Source organism: Pavona decussata, unplaced genomic scaffold, assembly GCF_977016875.1.
Source record: "Pavona decussata unplaced genomic scaffold, jaPavDecu1.1 SCAFFOLD_395, whole genome shotgun sequence".
Classification (NCBI taxonomy): Eukaryota; Metazoa; Cnidaria; class Anthozoa; order Scleractinia; family Agariciidae; genus Pavona; species Pavona decussata.
In genome coordinates, this window is record NW_028145766.1 from 452280 (window position 1) to 473252 (window position 20973).

The following is a 20973-nucleotide window of genomic DNA, read 5'->3' on the forward strand; positions in this document are numbered from 1 at the left end:
TCCAACGACAAACAAATAGGTGAGAGTTGAGCACATCTATACCTCTAACAAGAACCAATTCAACTAGGAAATAACAGGACAGCTGAATTTACTAGCTGTAAATTACTCGTATAGAAAGCTATCTACTTCTAAAGTAAACGAAACCAGCTCCATTGAAAAGTAATTTTAAACTTAACGAACTAAAGAAGATAATTGTTGGCTTAAGTTTAGTACAATACTTCAGAATCCTCAAGGGATAAAAGAAATGCTAATTTAGCTTAACAAGTTGTTTACATTTTGCTTCTGTTGTTTTTTTGGGGGGGTTTCAGAGAACAAGAAAACAGCGAATATCTTAAAGCGATTTAACTTCTTGCAGCGAAAGCGAATAAATAATTTGCAAGAAGACCCAACTCCTTTCTTTTTATGATTAAATATGGTTAAATTATGGACCATCAACTTGTGATGAATAGCCTATTTCTTATGCAAGCTATATATTTCTCTGTGTTACGACTAGTACCAGTTAATCTATAATGACAGACCCCTTCAGAGCAAACCAAGCATACTGTGCCGTCGGTTAACTTAGTCAAAAGAAATGTGCAAAAACAATAAAATAAAAAAAAAAACGAAAGAAAGAAAGCAAATTCCTGATCTTCGAAGAAAGGAAAAAGAAAAACAAAAACTCTGATGTCGGAAGAAAACGGCTTTTCATAGTTACTGCAGTTGTCTAAGTGAAAATAAAAAAAAGGAGGTACTAAGGCGAGATCGGGTAGACTGCAAAACAGCCGTATTTTTGCATTTGGTCGAAATGCGAGGTCTCGCGGGCGTGGTAGGCTCGCGCTTCGCGCGCGAGAATTCGCGCATTCACAAAAAAAAAAAAAAAACGACTGTTTTGCAGTCTAAGATCGGGAGAACTGAGAATTACAAACATTGGGAGTCATCACCCTTTTAAACTTTAAATATTTCAAGGGTCGGTCGGTTAACGGGAAGCACAGTATATTGTTTGTTTGTCCTAAGTGGTTGTTTCGTACAATACTTCAATATCAGTGGGAGTGAGCTTGTAGTTTCCTGTATAAAATTTACAGCTACCAGGTTTAGAAGCTGGGGGGAGGGAGTAATTGATGCCACAATAGATTTGAGAATTTTGCGAGCCCGGGAAGTAGCTTGGTAAGTAGAGGTAGATGTCAGTTCCAAATGTTGGTCCGTGGTAAGGGCATCTGTATATAGCGTGACGTATACTGTATTGGTCTGACTTGATCTGCAGCTTAACAGGAGCGTAGCCATTGATATTATACAGTGAAAAGATAAATGATTTATTGGATGAAACCCAGTCGCAATGACCTAGGAAAGGAAAACAAACACAGTTGGCTTACCATTATTGTGGGAATATATTTTTATATATAGACAAGGGTTAGTTTCTAAAGAAACTGTGGTGTTTGGTCGGTGGGGGAGTGGAAACGAGTATTTGGTTTTGTCATCTAAGGTAAATATTCCACCGTAGAGAGATTCTAGAGCTCTGGAATCTTTTTACAGTGGATAAATCACCTTATCAACTTAGTTAATAAAAACAAATTTACGGGCCGGGGCCGGGGCCGGGGTTGGGGTCGGGGTCTCTTTTTTCTTTCTTTCTTTTTTTTTTTTTTTTTTTTTTTTTTTTTTTCAACATCACAGGTCATTTGTGGGTCAAATAAGGATTAAAGCCAATATAAAAATGTTAAGTCTCTAAAGCTTACTAGCTTAGGATAGGTCATCGGTGACAACAATCGATGCAGTTCCGTATTCTGGCGGACATTGGTTCCGTGAATTGACTACCTTTTATTCTTCTAAGAAACGAAATGAGGCAAAAAGTACAAGGTACGAGACAATATATTTCCTTGAACTAACAAATTCTTGAACTAGAATGTGTATGAACTTACTATGAACACCCCCGCCGCATTCCATGATCGTGCTCGTTTGTTACAGTCAATCCATGTCACGCGTGACTATTATTTCCGAGAATGAAATAAACATGGGTTCAAATTCCTTTGTAAAGCTCGGAATTTGAATGGAATGAAGAACATTTCTCTGGAAATCTTTCCGAAAAAGAGGCATTAACTGACAAAAAAAGATTCAAAGTACTTGAGAGACAATTGTTACCCTTGAAATACTTGTGCTGTAATATAAAGAAAAATTCATAGTTTTACACCGTCAATAAACAAGGGAACTCTGAAATCTCATTGCCGACATCAAAACTGACATGTAAATACTAAAAATAGTTCGCGGGAAAAAAATACAGGAAAATGTATGGAAAGTTCAAAACACGATTGGACGCTTTCTGGCACAGTTACATCCCTCCAATTTGTTTTCTTCAAATCCTTTTCCTAATGCCAAAAGTTTCCAATTCATGAATTTTTCAGCAGCAATGTTTTATGAAACTTATTTGACATCAGATTTCCATACAAACACTGTTATTTCAAGCCTGTTTGCCTACTCGTCAAAATGGCGTCGAAAACCGTGATAAGGCCTTGCAGTGCACGGCGGGTTCGCTTTACAGACAAATGTATGGAAAGTTCATAGTAAGTTCATGCACTTTTTAGTTCAAGAATTTGTTAGTTCACGGAAATATATATATTGTCTCGTACCTTGTATTTTTTGCCTCATTTCGTTTCTTAGGAGAATAAAAGGTAGTCAATTCACGGAACCAATGTCCGCCAGAATACGGAACTGCATCGATTGTTGTCACCGATGACCTATCCTAAGCTAGTAAGCTTTAGAGACTTAACTTTTTTATATTGGCTTTAATCCTTATTTGACCCACAAATGACCTGTGATGTTGAAAAAAAAAATCAATTAAAAAAAAAAAAAGAAAAAAAAAAGTAAAAAGAAAAAAAAAAAAAAAAAGAGAGAGAGAGAGAGACCCCGACCCCGCGTTTTACTGACACCCATGAGCACGCGTTGGATATGAGACGGTAAATAGCCAACGAGGCGCAAAGCGCCGAGTTAGCTATAACCAATCTCATATCCAACAAGCGCGAATGGAATAATTGTTTTATTAAATTCTCCCAGTTTGGGTATTGCTGTTGAAGTTTACTGAATTTTATTTTAAGTAAAAATTTCTTTCAAATTAAAACGACCGGATGTTGAGGCAACTTCCGACCAAAGCGCGCGAAACTTAATGATCACATGACACGCGCAGCTCTTTGCAAACGGAGTTCAATGAAAAATCGAAAGCGAAGAAGATCGGAAACAGTCGGACATCTCAAATTCAAGAAACGTTTAAATGTACGAATTACCACCTTTCGGAGACAAGCATTCAAGTGCTTTTGAAGTTCCAGCTCATCGAGAAGCGTAAAAGTTGTGCACATTTGAGCAAATGTTTGCTGTGTGGTGCCGAGCGAAGGAAGGGATCAAGGACGGCTTTTTTTACGCTGTTTTACGCTGAACGTCCTGATCTGTATTGCTCGCAGACGTTTTTAAAACACTTGAGGCAAGTCCAAGTGTACGAGGTACAACCTCACTGAGACAAGCATTCAGTGCAAGTTTTTAAACTTCAAGCTTACCGAGAAGCGTAAGAGCTGTGCACGTTTGTGCTAATGTTTTGCTGAGTGGTGCCGAGCGACGGAAACGAACATTATGGCCGCCACTCGTACGGATTTCATAGATGAACTTTTGTAACTGGAGTCCTCGTAAATGCGTAGAAACATAAAGGCAGGCATTAAGCTCTTCTTGACAAATTTCTTCGATCGGTTTTAAGAGTGGCCGTCTGTAATTTTCGACTAATGTGTTTTGGGTAAGAAAAAATAAAATTCCTCAAACTTTCTCAAAACAAAGGACTAGGTAACTGATTTACATTGATATAACTCTTGGGTGAATCAAATAAATATTTTAGCTGTAGGACGAATAATTTGGTTTTTCAGCTCTCTGAAGGCACTCAGGGATCATTTTACTACAGATCGTAAACATCTGGGTCTGGAAATAAAGCGTAGCTAAAACTAAACGCCAAGTTGGAACTCGAAATCAGAAGACATTTTTGATTAATTCAGGACGGTTATTTCCAATTTTAATAAAAAGCTGAATATTTTATCGATTTTTTAACTTGTCTCTTTTGTGAGCCATTTCGGCAGTTACAAAAATCGGCTAAATTCAAATGAAAATATCGCCAATGGTACATTACTAGACTTCATAAAAGTACACCCCAGTTAAAGAGCAACGTCTTCCCTTCAAATATCTGCAATAAAATTTTGGGGCCAACGCACCTACGAAATTTGACAGTTGAAATTACAAAGTGCACTTTCGTAAACAAACACTAAATTTTCAAATAGCTCAACGACGACGAGTCAATGACATACGGAGGAAAACAATCTAAAATCCCCTCGTGTCATGAAATACCCGGAGTGAATAAAATATTTTGCTTCCTGTTATATTTTTTGTGGATTAAAAACATATTTTCGATGAATCATTCGCGAATTTTGAAAGAAACAAGACAAGTTTTCAAAAAGTATTGTTTAATTGTTACACCACCTGTTCAAAAGATAAGCAAATTCCGAGCTTCAAAAACAATCTAAATCGATAAATTATTTGACTTCTATTCTATACGTGGGCCAAAGGCTATCTACAAGAAACGTACCTTTACAGTGGAGTGTACTTTTGCGGCCAGATGGTGAGAATCTGTGAAACGCACGTAACTGAGTCTCGCAAAAATTTACGAACTTTCAACAAGTTAGATTGCGTGACATGAGCACAGAAACTTGTCCGCCCACCTGTCCGTCCATCGATGATCAAGTAATTTCGCGTTCAGTTTGGCGACGTTTACTGAAGGGGTTGAGAGGCATTAAAGTTAGTCGAAAGTGAGCTTTTGTTTATTCTCTCGTGACAATCATTGGCCCCTACATAAAGCAATTGCTACTTAATACAGGTCATGACGACATGCGGTTACTCAACCTTCGTCGGTGGAACATGTAGTTTTAGTGCAGCAAATCCTGCAGTGGTGAGGAGTATAGCGCTAGAGAGTTGTGTCAAGGACAGAAAAGCACGTCTAAAATCATGCGACGCCCGTGATGCTTCCTTGCAAAATGAGGCGCAGTTAGTGTTATATACTCGGATTGCTCCTAGCTAGAGCAGGTAATCAACTGAACCAGAGTAGTAATGCAATAATAACAAATTTATATTTGAAGTTACACTTTTCCTATCCTTAATTAAGAAAACGTTTACAAATCTGCTTGATAAAAAGGACAATTCCAACATAATACCTGCTCAAGAAATTAAGATTAAAACTAGCCCGCTATTTGAGTTGCGTTATGTTACTTCTCACGTAGAACTCCCACCCCCTCCGGGGGAGGGGTAAAGGGTAAGGTGGGGGATGAGGAGGGTCTGTGGTTTCATCGTCTTAGGTGTGGAAAAGTTCAACCAGGCGAGCAGGAGAAGTGAACACAAACTTCTGGAGAGGAATCGAAAAAACAACCAAAGTAGGAACTTTTTGGTCCCATGCGCTCTCCGTGCATTCCCTTGCGAGCCTTCCCCGGTCTCGGAAAGGACACGACTGCTACGTAGGCAACGAATTTCAGGGTAAAATGATTTATGTTTAATGGTTACTTTTATATTGTAAGGGTAATGCCGTAAAGATTCATTTTTCTGATTTTTAAACTACTATGACGTCAATAAATTCCAAAATGATGGGGCGCGCGGAAAGTTTTAAAAGCAAAAGTCGTTTTCTTTCCAAGGGAGTAGGAGAAATGAACGAAAAATTTCTGGAGACTGAAGGGGAAAAAGAACCGAGGTAGGCACTTTTTGGTCCCCTAAGCACTCCATACATTAACTCGCTACCCTCCCCCACGAGCCTTCCCCGCTCGTTCATCAACTTCGTTGACGGATATCTCTTTTAGCAGCTGTACAATACCCGAGGTTAAAGAAAGCTCCACTCACTAGAATTAGAGAAGAACAACGATTCCCACGATGAAGACGATCAACCAACAAAGCTCTTCACTTGCCCGGTTGACGGATATGTAAAACGTTTCCAGCGTTACAGCTCTTTAGAGAACCATGTTCAGTACGGTAAATGTGAAATTGTCCTCGAAAGGGAGAACTTATTTGACAAGGCCAGAATCGCCTAGAGAGACAAACTTCTCCGTGGTTCTGATATTCAACCAGCTAGTGGCAAGATCCACGCTTCGAGGCCCTGCTGAAGAGATTCAAACACAAGGCTGGGCACGATAAAGAAGGCTGAACGTTTCACTGAAACTGTAAGAATGCTACCTCAGGGGCGTAACCAGGATTTCTAGGGGGGGGGGGGGGGGGGGGGAGGGAGTCCCAAATTGGTTCCAACGAAAACGGTTGGTCTAAAATCCTCACATTACGTACATACAAGACTTTGGCGTTTACGCTACGCAAACAGAAGACGCCTTGGTTGCCGTTGAGCGAACGTGTTTATCACTTCCTTGATATTTATGTCTCGGTGGTAGTTGATGTTCATCAACGCCAGCCCAGACCCTCGCTCGCTTGACATGGTCGACCTCAGGTATGTTTTTAACCTTCTTAGTGTACTGAATGAGCGCTCACATTCAGCTGACGTTATCGGCAACGTGCACAAAATCCACTCCTTTGACTTCTTGGATGGCGGGCCTGTTTCCTCTGCTTGTTCGACGCTTCCTCTATGTGCTTTGTCGTCGTTCTGTCTCTTCGGTTCTGGGATTGGAATTTCATCAATATAATCGATGTAGGGCCGGAAAAATGTCTTGATTCGAATTTCTTACGCATTATCACTAAATGTTTCGCTGTGCCTACCTTTTTGGTGAAAAGAATGCATCGATCTTTTGCCATCGGGACATTGTTACGAAAACCACCAGCTCGCACAACACCAATGGATCGTCTACTGATTTAGCGGGAATTTCTGCTGTGCACACACGTGCATCTTGTTATACACAGGAATCGCAGCTCTGCTCATGTCTCCGAAAATGCAAATGAAACGCAAGTAGGTACCACAATGACGTTCACTGTACTTTGTAAGCATAGAACAAAACGAAGAATTTCAGGAATCGAGAGTCCATTATACTCTTGCTGGGATAAAATCACTGTTAAAAATAGGAGAGGAGGGGTTTCGGAACCCCTGGAACCCTCCCCTGGCTACGCCCCTGTACCTTGATGAAAAGTTTCCCATTGGCCAGGAAACCGGTCATAATGACATGCATGTGACATAAGGTTTGCTAAGGACAAAGGCGGAAATAGAAGGTTTACAGTAGATGATTTCCTCACTCCTCAACAAGTCCAATCTTATTTTTGCAGAGCGGCTGCTAAGCTAAAGAACAGCCAAGAAGAGATCCCTGAAGAAGACATAATTGCCGCTGTGGGCGGGCGAAGCTGCTTATTTACTAACTCGCCAAACTATTCTTGACCAGTGTCTGTTATCCCATCCAGTCACTTTCGAATCATTTTACCTCTGTAACTTAAATACGTCGAATGGATTCAAAGAGCTTAGCATCGTCATGCTCCGCAAAATGTGTGAATCTTGACTTTGATTTAATAGATGTCACCCATTTCTCAACGGCACGTAAGGCACCTTACATCGAATTGCAAAGGTGTCTTGTGGATGAGTGCAGCTGTGCACTTTACCAAAAATGATTGCAAAATTTTTGCATAAGTCTTGTAACAAAACGGTATATAACAGTTAGCATTTGATGTATTTTCACGTCTTCCATGCCTTCGAGTTGTACTTTACTTCCTTTCGTGGATATTACGTAGAGAGATGTAGACTTGTTGGCGGAATGTAGGAACCGGAACTAGAATATCTCTTCTAGGCTGTCATTAGACAACAAAGGCGTTTCAGAATTTTTATCATGACTCAGACCCCCTTCTAAGAAACTTACTACATGTGCTGCCAGTCTCCTGTAAAGAAAACAAGCAAGGCAGTGCTGCCAATAGAGTTAGCAAAATCCAGCTGAAGCCGGACTGCACCCAGACTGAAAATCGGCGATAAATTAACGCAGGTTAGGGGAAACATAGAATGTTCAGTTTCTGCAGTAGGCGCTTGATTGCTTTCTTGTTTAGTTAAGTAGTCTGTATCCGATATCCTCTCTTTTGATATCGCATCACATGAAAAAACGTTTTCTTTAAAACTGATATCAGATAATCATTTGCGCGGCTCGGCACTCACGTCTTCCCAACCCGAGTGATCTGGGGACGACAATGCGTATGTAACGCAATCTTTTTCGCCTTGCCAACTGTTAATGCCAACTGCTGGATCAGGAGATCTCTCGCTACTTCATGCGCCACAGAAAAGATACTTCTATTGTCGGAAAGGGAACATTAGCTTGACGACCTCAGTTGTTGTAAGGATCTTGCGAGTCGTTGGATCTTTCGAATACCGTAAAACATTCAGTTTTTCCGTGACGAACAGCGGGAGTTACAGTCAAAGAATGGTCAAATCGAGTCAAAGTTTGCCTTCTTTGTCGAAGACTGTATAAACTTCACCACAAATTCCGCGAAAACATGTTTCCATTCCGTCATCCCACTGGGAAGGTAACTGAAAGCATTCCTTTTTCTCCAAGTCAGAGTATCTTAAGCACGTAAGTGGATTTTGTAATGTTTTTCCTTCGTATTTCATTGACTCGTCGTTGTTGAGCTAATTAAAGATTGCGTTTGTTTACAGAAGTGCACTTTGTAATTTCAACTGTCAGATTTCGTAAGTATGTTGGCCCCAAAATTTTATTGCATATATTTGAAGGGAAGACGTTGCTCTTTAACTGGGGTGTACTTTTATGAAGTCTAGTAATGTACCATTGGCGATATTTTCATTTGAATTTAGCCGATTTTTGTACCTGCCGAAATGGCTTACAAAAGAGACAAGTTGAAAAATCGATAAAATATTCAGCATTTCATTAAAATTGGAAATAACCGTCCTGAATTAATCATAAATGTCTTCTGATTTCGAGTTCCAACTTGGCGTTTAGTTTTAGCTACGTTTTATTTCCAGACCCAGATGTTTACGATCTGTAGTGAAATGATCCCTGAAAGCCTTCCGAGAGCTGAAAAACCGAAATATTTGTCCTCCAGCTAAAATATTTATTTGATTGACCTGAAAGTTACATGAATGTGAATTACTTATCTAGTCCTTTCTTCTGAGAAAGTTTGAGGAATTTTATTTTTTCTCACCCAAAACACATTAGTTGAAAATTACAGACGGCCACTCTTAACGTCTTACCGCCAGGATTTGCAAGCCATGCTGAAATTTTTGAAGGTAACCGGGTGTTATTGTTGTTGTTGTTATGTGATCTAAATCGTAAAATCGTGCAATTTTTCTGTTTTTAAAGGAAACTTCAGAGATACGTACTATTAAATAGTGTCATACCGAACTTTGTGGCTTTTATTGTTGTTGTATTGAGATGACATTGTTTGGTATTTCTTTCTTTTGTTTTTTTTTCTACATTTTTCCGAAGAAACTTTCGCTTCTCGCCGAAAAAAAAATTTAGCGTAGCGACACCTGGGGCATTCGTTTTCCATATAAGGTCAAACTACGGTATATGAGCTGTTATAACCAACCCATTAATTTTCGCGCGATTTTATTGGCTACTTTACGTCACGTGGTGCAAATTCACAGGACAGTTATCACGCAATAACCCCTGCCTGCGTCGATATTTGCCCTCCTATTATTTCCATTAAAAAAAAAAAAAAAAAAAAAAAACAGAAACAAAAAACAAAGCCATCGGAAAAAAGCCAGCTCACGAGTTTCACCTTTTCATCTTTATTATTCTACGTGGAAGAAAAACAAACTCGATTTGTAAATGTCCAATCATGTTTCCAGCAAAAAGCTGGTCGCAAATGCTGCTCCGGAAAGTACAAAAATGTCAACAAAACATGCTGTCAACGTCTTTGAAGGTGTAGAAAGTTACGAGTAGACTTTCAGATTGAGTCCTTCGCAAACAGAGTCAGTTTGTCAAGTTTTGGTCCAATCACAGTGAAAATAAAGTTCCTGTAAACCAATCAAATGTACTTGTTTACGTCAATCGCGCGCATCCGCCATCAGATCACCATTTGCCCTGATACTAGCGGTTTTCGCGCGATATAAAAATTAATGGGAGGGTTATAAAATAAATAAATCCCTTTCTGGCTTGCTGGTATGTCGGCTGATGATGTCCTTGGCTGAGAGCTTGTCCTCAAAATTTCACATTTGCCCTCGAAGCTTCGCTTCTCGTCCAAATATTCCGGCATTTTTCGGACAATCTCTCAGCCGCGGACATTATCAGCCGACATACCAGCCGCCTGAAGGGGTTTATTTACTAAAAAACCGGGATTTAGTGAACCAATCAAAACGCTAGAAATGCAATATCCGAGGCTGAGAATTTAATAATAGTTGATAAGGCGTTGCGCATTGTTTTAGCTTTTCTCGAACTTTAACTCAATTTTGTACCCGTTTCCTGTTTTAAATGTGGTCAATTATTTGTTACTCAACATACGTTCAGCATTGGTACAGACATTTACAATTACCATTTTTTGCTCGATTAAACGCTAATCCTTCAGGACAGCTCTCGAGCGCCCGTCCTCGATTAAGCGCCTTCTTCATTTACGCACTCCCTCCCAGCACATCCTTCTTAACGCCAAAATCCGAAATAATCTTTAGTACCTTTGAGCGCTTATAACTGAAAATGTACTGATGCCACTCACCTACAGCATTATAATTCTCGCCCGTGCCTCTAAACCCGTTTAGGAACTTCAATATTGACGTCTGTTTCGATTCCCCAAAAGATAACTTACAAACCCGACCACAAGCTACTGACGATAAAAAGCCGTCATTTATGATTCTGCGTTGAGGCCTATACAGAAAGGGCTTTTAATACTCTAGTGCGCACGTATTTCACCTTCTGGCCCCGGTTGCTCAAAGAGTAGATAACTTTATTCAACAGATAAACTTTATTAGTTGGAGCGTAATTTGTTCGCTGGAAGCTAACAATTAAATAATTTTGGTCGTGATAACTGGATCAAAACAGTCTGTTTCGCAGCACAAGAAAGCGAGCGACTTTGAGTAAGTCTAAGTATATTGTGCCTTCAACGCCAACTTGAAATTGTAAACAAGTGAGTTTGCGGGCTTACCACGTTTTTTTCAGATTGCACATGCAATAAGAAGTGTGAGCCATAAACATGCGGATTCCATGTCATAAATAGTCAATTTATCTTGCTCGGTGTTTACACGTCCTTTTTAGACCGAAAAGAGCAATGTAAAAGCAGTGTAACACATCGAAAAATAATTGGCTTTGTTGGTAGCTTGACGGTAGCGGTTGTTTCCTAATTTTACAGCGCACGAAAGCTTTCGGAGAGAAAAATAAAAAAATAAAAAAAAAGAATCAAAATAAATACAACTAGACCTGTTTTTCCCTTCTGCCTTCACGAGCCTCCTGAGCTCTTGGAAATGAAACAACTACTACGCAGGCTACTTTGTTGGTAAACGTTTTCGGCGGACTACAGCGAATCCATGAATCTGATCGTTTAATATTTAATCCAGAACAATACTACAAACTGAGTGATAATCGCGCTTTCCCTAATTTCATACTTACTTGGACTAGACCAAGACACGTCACTGTATCCACCAAATGTGTAATTGCCGACTTGTATTATAGTAACAGTGGGACCCTTTCCATCACATTTGATGTGAAATGGAGATGCTCCCCAGCCATCTGTCGTAGCATGCCAACACTTTACAAACCTGCTATGGGATGAATCCTGGAGGACTGGTGCCAAATACGAATTCAGTTGGTCCCGGTACTTGCTGTCGAGGCCTCCAAGAATGGAAGATGCAGTGAGAGCACCTAAACAAAAGTACAAGATTTCAAGGGATAAGCGCAAAATATTTTCTTAAACTATGCATAGCAAATCGCCGAAATGTAACGAAAACCCGAATGAGTCATTTAATGTAAGTTATTTGTCCGCTGGCCTTGAAGAAACCACTCTTTCTTAAACAGGGAGTTAAAAAACACTCTTTATTCGACCTATACTCTTAGCGGATACCCTTATTAAAATGACATTTCTGTAGCCATGCCTGTTGTCTTGTTTAGATGGAGGTTTTAGCACACCTGAATAAAACACAAACGAGGCAAAAAAATGAGCTATTTCTTTTTCTGTTACTTTTGTTATAACGGGGTCTGTCAGTTATGCAAAGTTATCTAAAATTACTTGAATCTTCAGTTTGTTTCACATTTACAAATTTTCCCAACCCTCCCTATAGATCACTCGCAAGTTTGCAGACTGAAATCTCTGTGCTTTATTTAATATGTCAAAAAAAAAAAAAATTAATAAATAAATAAAAAAACGGCGGCGAGTTATTCGTAAGCCGGGGTTTCAGTCCTCACGAGGCCGTGGACCGACTGCCTTTATTGTTTCGAAGCACTAAGTACGAGTTCTTGACATGACTTCTCAAAAGAAAGCGCTGAATAGAGAGCATTGACCAGAGCTTACTTTTTTTCACATGTTATTGTGATTATGGGTAGAGTGCACAGTGCACACAGCACTTGCTTGCATGGCTGTAACGAGTCACATCCAAGCGACTACTTCGTACGGATTTTCCCTTTTTTTAGCTTTACCAAATTATTAGTGACAGTTAAATTGCATTCAAGCTAAGTTGATTATACAGTTCAGGACAACAGGTTTGCAACAACAGTGATTAAGCACTCATCGTTTCAAAGATGGTAATGAACGTTTCTGGTCAGAATAAAGCAAATGCGTATACGTGTTTGTTTTAAACATTTTATATTTGCAAGAAATTATAAATGACAAGCCATTCATTGGGTATCGAGATTCATGCACATGTACTTTATGAATTGTTAATGAGTTTTCCTATTTAACAGTTGCTGAACGCTCCTCGCCAGCGAAAGGTTTGTACGGTATCCAAGATTCCCGGGCTTTTTTAGTTTGTTTTTGAACTACTTAGCAAAACGCATTACAATATTGATTAAATAAAAGAAGGGGTCTGGTTTGCTATGGCATTCAAAAAGCTTAGTATTTTATTGTAGGAAAAAGGTTTTTTCAATGTGTTAATTGGCTATACAGTTTCTTGTGTTGTGACTCACTGTTTTCAACACTGGGGTTGGTACAAGGGAGCGTTTTCCAGCAGCTTTGACGTGAAACCCGTTGCACCATTCAAGTAATTTAATAACTTGCTCCGTCTTAACCCTTTAATATTTTTCCTCTAATTTAACGTGTATCGTTCAACGACAATTTCGCTTTTTTTCTCAGTGCGCGAGCGCATGGAATTCTGTCAATCATGCACTCTTATTGGTTGCGGCAGCGGGTCGGAATTTTTCGATGCTGCCTGCCAACCTAGGCGGATTTGTTGCAGGGCCTGGACCTTGCTTTCTCGTGGTAAAAATAAAAATTTCCGCATTGGGAAATACGGCGCCCTCTGTCTTGATAACAAGATGTAGATGAGTTGCTCCTTAAGTTATCAAGCTCACAAAAATTCCCCTTTGCGTCCATGACTCGCTACTTTTAAAGTTAACATGCACGAACCAAGTGTTATTCACGGAAAAACTCCTATTCAGTACAGAATAGACTGCAAAGGACCGCGAATGAAAATGTTGCTAGTATACGCAGGATCTGTGGAAGATGTAAAAGCGTGAAATTTTTCCTTTGGAGTTCAGTCTACGCAATCCTCAAGTAAAAATAATGAACTATGACAAGCTCTTGCTAAATAAGAATTATTTATCGACCACGTCCTTTTGCTTTCCCATAAATTTCCAGTTGTAAATTTTGAAAATGAAACACTTTTCTCTTTGAAACCTCTATGAAAGCTGACAAGATCTTAAAGTGCACCTAACCCCAAAATGTTTTTTTCTCTTAAATAAATCTTTACCCCTGTTCGAAACATATTGCGCTATTTAGCGCATTTTTATGACCAAATCTTGACTTTTTATAGGCTGTAAAAGTTACGAAATCTAGCCATCATCTGTCCCATGACCGAGCTAGTAAGGGGCATGGGTCTATTCCTGAATTTACGTCACAAACTGATTTGCATTGTATTAAGTCTTTGTGAAAATGCATGCAAAGCAGTTTGTGACGTAAATTCAGGAATAGACCCATGCCCCTTACTAGCTCGGTCATGGGACAGATGATGGCTAGATTTCGTACCTTTTACAGCCTATAAAAAGTCAAGATTTGGTCGAAAAAAGGCGCAAAAAGACTCAATGTGTTTCGAACAGGTGCAAAGATTTATTTAAGCGAAAAAAAAATTTTGGGGTTAGGTGCACTTTAAACTGTTCATTTCACCAGAAATTTGCATAATTTTGTTTACGACGTCAATGATGCGTGACATGGCACGTTCCGTTTTCGCGTGAAAACTGACAAATTAAATTATTTTTTAATTAAATTATTTCTAAATTAAATTATTTTTAATTCTTAAAAGAAACCGCACTTTGTAGAAAAAAAAGGAAAAATATAACTTTGCTTAGATTCAACGAAAAATCTCCATTCTTACACTAAAATGATTGTCAAATTATTCTCTACAGAATGAATGAGAGAATTCTGACGCGTCGTGAAAAAAATTTTCAGGTTTTTTTTTTTCACTCATTAAGTTTACGACCCCGGACTTTCTGAAAAATTGAAAAAACTTGTAACTTTGCTCAGATTGAACGAAAAATCTCCATTCTTGCACTAAATGAATTATTCTCTACATATTGAAAAAGAATTTCTCGATGCGCCGTGAACAATAAATGTTCGCGTGTTTTTTCCACTAATTGAATTTAAAACTCACTCACTGCGCACGCCCGAAAGGTAACACAAAACCGACCAACCAACCAACCAACCAACCATTCTCGTCCCCAGAGCCCCAACGTTTTTTTTTTTTTTTTTTTAATTAATGAACGAGTGGCTCTGGGTCCATCCAAAAATATATTTTTTTTCATTGGCTGTCAAAAATCTGATGCGCTATAAGGTGAAAAATGCTACGCTTCTGCGCATTTGTCTTTACTTCCTAATACTGAGGAGTACCGAGCAATAATAATACTGAGCAAGCGTAATGGTAATTTATCACACTGAGCGTGCGCTACCGGATGTCGTGAAATTCACGACATCCGGTAACGGCTGTTACCAGGGCCTACGATCCAACCGCTGACCAAAAGATCGTAGGCTCTGGGAACGAGGATGCCAACCAACCAACCAACCAACCAACCAAGTCAAACGTCAGCTATCGCTGTAACTCGTTCATTGCGCTACGCGCATTCACTAGTTAAAAAGCAAACACTAACAAAGAAACTTCTCTTTTAAGAAAGCACTTAAGGCGTTTTTCTGTAATAACTTTCAGTAGTTTTCATACAAACGTGTTTAAGTATTAACTTTTCTTGTAGCTTTTCTTTTCGTAATATATCCTTCCGTTTGACATTGTTATTGTATCCGTCGTCGTGTTCTTATCTTCTTTTTTGATTTCATCTTGTAAAATAATAACTGAGAAGACCTAATTAATATAAGCTTCATAGTTTCCTTAAGGTCTCCTCACTATTGTTACATTCATTTTTTTCTATTTTTTTTTTGTTTACATTATATTTGTGGTGTGGCAAAATAAATAACAAACTCTGTGAATTTTCCAAAGATTTATATAGCAACAATTTATTGGTTACTTGACTTGATGTTTCCATGGCAGTGAGACTTTCATACCCCATTTTCTAAATTTTGGTTTTTGAACATTTTATTCATTGGTTTTGGTTAATTTTAAGGGAAGAAAGAAGAAAATAATGAATGAGGGAACGAACGAACGAAAATGGATGGATGGATGAATGAATGAATGAATGAATGGACGAAAGTAAGGGAAAGACTGCTACGCAGTATTAACATTCCATGTATGACATAGGAATGTGGTACCTTTACTGATGGCACATACCAATATTAAATATTGTCTTGGCCCTGCCCTTATATTTAAAAAATAAGAAGGCTTGACCCTTTTCAACTCCAAGGATTCTAATTGGATGGCTCTCCCATCTGGAGCCCAAACTCCCCCCACCCCCTTCCTAAACTTAAATAATAATGTACCTTCCTAAGTGGATGGTTTTATTCAAGTTTGGTGTCTTTTTTTTTTTTTCATTCTGAAATGATGAGGAAGGGTGCTGTATGTTGTCAAGTTCATTCTCATGGCGGGCCTGTCACAATGATTAAGTCGACTTGCCCTTCCTCTCTCATTGCAAAGAAATAATTTTTTTTTAAATTCGGCTTGTATATGAGCGGAATGTCTGGAGGTACTTCAAATGACCTTAGGATTTACGAAAGACCAATATTATGTCGATTGAGAACTTGCCATGAGCAATGAACACAATTATTAACATGTTTTACCATCTCGATAATTTAAAAATTATAATTAGGTAAATCATTTACGCGAGAAAATATCTTCTACTCCACATACAGACATCCATGGACTTATTTTTTTCTTCAAAACTAAGGATATTCAAGGAAAGACACTTAATCAAGCCTCTGTAACGAAATTCAATATTTGATTCGCAGGAATTGCTCAGGTGCGTCAATGAAACAAAGAAAGCTGTCTTACATGATTGGAAAACAAGAACTGCTGCACACGTATGACATAAGCTATGTAACTTTTGAATGGAGAGGACCACGTGACCTATAAAAAAAACTGTTCTTAATACTTTCCGTTGACGGATCGCTTGTAGTGGAGGTGAACATGCCAGACGTCACTTTACGTGTGAAGAAACCAAACTGATTGCAGGGTTGACAAATTGTAAAGTTTTGGCTTTGTTACTTTAGTTTTTTCCCTTAAGGCCAAGTTTTTGCGGTATCTAATTACGTCTCCTCCTGCTTTAAATTGTAACGTGTTTGGTTTTTCCTCTGGGGCAGTTTATAACATACCCTGATGAAAAAAACCGTGAAACCAGTCTTAAACAATGACTATTTGTCAGAATCCTCACTAACTTTTATATTAATTTTTTTATTATAATTATTATTATTATTATTATTATTATTATTATTATTATTATTATTATTATTATTATTATTATCACTATCATTATCATTATCATTATCATTATCATTATCATTATCATTATCATTATCATTATCATTATCATTATCATTATCATTATCATTATCATTATCGTTATCATTATCATTATTACGTTCCCTAACGTCACATCCTTCGCACTGCGAGCCGATCGGCCTTCTTAATCAGCGGTGGACCGCAAAAATTTAAAATATATATAATAAAAAATTCTGTTTTGGTTCATGTTAGGAAATAAAAAAATAAGGTCCTGCTCACTTTAAAATACATAACGACGTATTTTATTTAGGTGAATCCATTGAATTGCATTGCGCGCTCTTACTACGCATATTTTCTACGTCATTAGCGCGCGTTTGGCGCGCTCTCGTTGAAAACATGTGATGTTTTCCTTGATGCTAACCCCAGCCAATTACTAAATCGTTGTTTTCTCCAAAACGAGCACCGTAACCTATCTTTTTTAGCTAGTTGTTTTAATTTATCTATTTCGCTCTTTATGTCTAAAATTTTTGCGAAAAAAATTGAGGATTGAAAAATGAGCTAATGCCAGAAATACGAGCTTGCCCACTACACACGGACATAAAGTACTGAATGAAAATTTCGTTAGTGATGACTAACACTTGCAATCGTATAACTGGTAGAATTGATATTATAATAAATATTAAATAGTGTCAATAAAGGTTAACAAGAACACAGACGTCTCGGATATATAACCATTCTTCAGTGTATAATAAACCGTTTTCTTCGGTTTTCTACCATGCTAAAGTAGGGTTATATATCCGGCGACACTTTTTGATGTTCATTACAATATCAATCCTGCCAGTCACAAATTAAGTAGTGATACTGAGAACTCGCACGCCAGAAACGGTTTGGGTCGATGATCTTTCATATTGTGCTTCCCAGCCGAGAGATTTTTTATCTTTCAGAACCGATTATGCTTTATGCATTCTATGTTTTTTAGAACTTTTGCTTCACCTATATGCAAGTCCTTTTACCACCAGACATGACAATAACTGATCTTATTACATGGCGGCTCCGCGAGCGGGCAAGATGAGTCAAATCCTGCGCTGTGATTTTGTTTCAGCTACAATGAATGTGAGTTGGATCCGTGAGTTGCTCTGTGCCGTAGATAGATTGATTTTGTAAAACTTATTGTCTCAATTTGAGTTTTAAATTGATTAGTTCTCTAGGTTTGCAATGACTGTATTTAAATCATAGCATAGTAAAAGTTGCGTTAAGTGTTTAGAGCCGTTCAGAAAAGTGTTTTTCTCAAGTTAGCCGCCAAGAAGTAACGTTTTTTAATTTAGCCGCGTCTTGCTTGTTGCATTTGTCAACAACCGAATCTTATCAAAGTTTCGCCCAGTTTTCTGATTTACCCGATCTGTGTAAAAATTTTTATCATTTACGCCACCGCGCGATCGGCTGAAAATGGCGAGTTCGCCGGATTCTATTAAAATCTTCCCGCACTTGCGAAAATCTAAATTTTTCGTACTTAATAATTGTATACTTACTTTAATCCATAATAAAGTTAGAGCCTTAAGATAATTTAGGATTCCTTGTTTTCCATGATTACATGCTAATCCAAAAATGCACTGAAAATATAACAATAGAGTTGATGTTCGCGGGCGTAAATATGTTTTTGGCCAAACTCAGGCTCATTTTAGCCCGAGCCGTAGGCGAGGGCTAAAATGAGTTCTGAGAAGGGCCAAAAACATATTTACGCCCAAGAACATCAACTCTATTACTATTATAATAATTTCAGAGGGCATTCACCAAAGGAATCAAAGACAGTACAGTAAGCGATCGCGATAACTTCTGTGAACGCTGCCGGAATCGCGTCAGCGTTTTTTTTTTTTTATTGTACAAAAGCTTTCGTTGTCACAAAAACTTAAAACTTTGGCAGAACACCGCAAAATTTGTCAAAAGAATCTTTTCTTCTAACTTTTCAAAAGGAAAATAACAGAAGTTTGTAAACAGCGAAGAAATACTCACCTACGACTGTTAAAACTAATTGTGCAATTGCTTAAACTGAGCGGGTTTCGCTCAAAGAAGACAAATTACATTCACCTCGCCTCCGGCCGTGGAGCTACTACAGGCATAATTTCCACCATCGCCCACGAGTTTCTGTATTAAAGTCCTCTTTATCTACTGCTCAGACGACTGAGAATTTGCTTCTTTGTTAGGTTTTCCATCGATTTTGTAGTTCAAAACAATTTCTTTGGAGATGCCATCGCTTCCAGTCAAACGAGCAAGAAAACGGCGCGAACAGTTGAATGGTTTCCAGTTCTGATTGGCTGGCTACGTTATTTTCTTCTTTCTTATTGGCTCAGAGCAGCGGGCTAAAGTATATTTTAGCCCGCTGAATTCTTCATTTTAGCCCGCAAAATACGCAGCAATGCCTGATGAAATTATTATAATAAATCTTATACCGGCCGGCTATGAAGAATTTCTTTCCGAGCAGAACAGTTTCATGTTCTGTTTTGTTTATTTTGTTGTTGTAGTATAACTTGAAGATGAAGCCATATATTAAATCCTTTATTGACCAAGCTTGTTCGGTCAAGATGGCTGGATATTGGCCTCGTCCTTTTTTTGCGTTTTTATGGACCTCGACTTCGTCTTGGTCCAAAAAAACGCAAAAAAATAACTTGGCCATTATCCAGCCATCTTGACCTCAAGCTTGGTCAATAACGCATATAAATTAACTCATGTTTGAAAACAAATATGCAAGCGATTATTGGGGTTAATTGAGTGGATCGAAGCTCTTTCGCGGACCTTCCTTTTTTATTACATTTCTTGAAATAATACATAGTAGTAAACAATCACAGAAAGTTTAAGGAAATTTTCACGACAACTATTATTTCGTGGGAATGGGAATCAGCTTAATTAAAGCTTAATTATCTCTCAAAAGTGCGTGGTAGCCCTATTATTTACTTTTTGGATTTTAATAATTCTTGTTCAGATCTGCGTTTTCCCACTAGTCGTAAACTGATCGAAATCACCTTTAAATGAGTAGCTAGTATCCTTGAGAAAGCAGAGTCCCTCGGACTATTCCGATATGCCCAGAACGTATCCGCAATAGCAAAGTTATATTACTTATCTCAAAGACTAAAAAGTTTTGAAAGACCAGACGAAAGCTTCTTACAACTTCCGCACCGGCCGCAAGTTTCATTAGCAGGAACCTAGCCTGATCCAGTCTGTATGGAATAGACATCAGACTTTTTTTTCCAAACCTTTATGTAGATGTTCGAGAGACCAATGACCCTGCAAGGGCTTTATATGGAAAGTGAAGGCATAAAAACGAGTAACCCGTACGACCTTTAGATTTTTTTTTATTATTATTATCAGCTCTTTATGTCTTAACAACTAATAGCAACAATGCTTCTTTTTCAGCTTAAAATTGTTAACAAAAGTATTAAACAACAGTAATCAAATAATCCTTACCCTCCGCACATGTTTCGCCAAGGAATCCGCTCTTGCACTGACAGCTATAGCCTCCTCCTGGTTCATTAGAGCAGGTTCCTCCATTCAAGCATGGACTTAAATCGCATGATCTATTTTCTGCAAGGTAATGTTTATAGTAGTAAACATCCAACCTTCACTGAGGACAAATTTTCCATGAACAATCAACCCATAAGAAAACAAGGCATGTGAAAGTGCCGCAATGTTATGATCTTCACAGGATTTGGTTAACAAAGTGCAATTCTTTGTGATAGTAAATTTTCATCAGGTTTCATAAGTACTGTGGACTACGCTGTCGGCTTTCACATAGAAATACAGCTGCAGTGTATCCACAGCAGCTGTTATTTTGTGATGTAAGATTGTATTACGACACGTCATGACGTGTAATAGGTTTCTAACCCACCGTGAGGTTGTTTTTAGAAGTTACTAACTGTGCACATGATCCGGTAGTACGGCCTTTTAGTCCGAGTAATCTGTACGAATGGAGAAATGTCATTTTTTTTTAATTTTGTGTCTCGAGTTTTCTCACCCCAATCCTGTGCTCGAAACCCACTGGCCCAAGTTCAGAGGAATAACTTGCAAAAGTG

At 38.4% G+C, this 20973-nt stretch overlaps 1 protein-coding gene across 1 annotated transcript in view; it reads right to left on the minus strand.

The window, feature by feature from the left end:
• LOC146451186 (uncharacterized) overlaps positions 1-20520 on the minus strand; it is a gene marked incomplete at its 5' end in the record, with an annotated part of 113903 nt that extends 93383 nt beyond the window's left edge. Inside the window, 2 exons of the mRNA XM_085099497.1 lie at positions 11496-11747; positions 20369-20520. Of these exons, the coding sequence (XP_084955623.1) occupies positions 11496-11747; positions 20369-20520 (404 nt within the window). The remainder of the gene's footprint in view (positions 1-11495; positions 11748-20368) is intronic.
• Between the last annotated feature and the right edge of the window lie 453 nt (positions 20521-20973).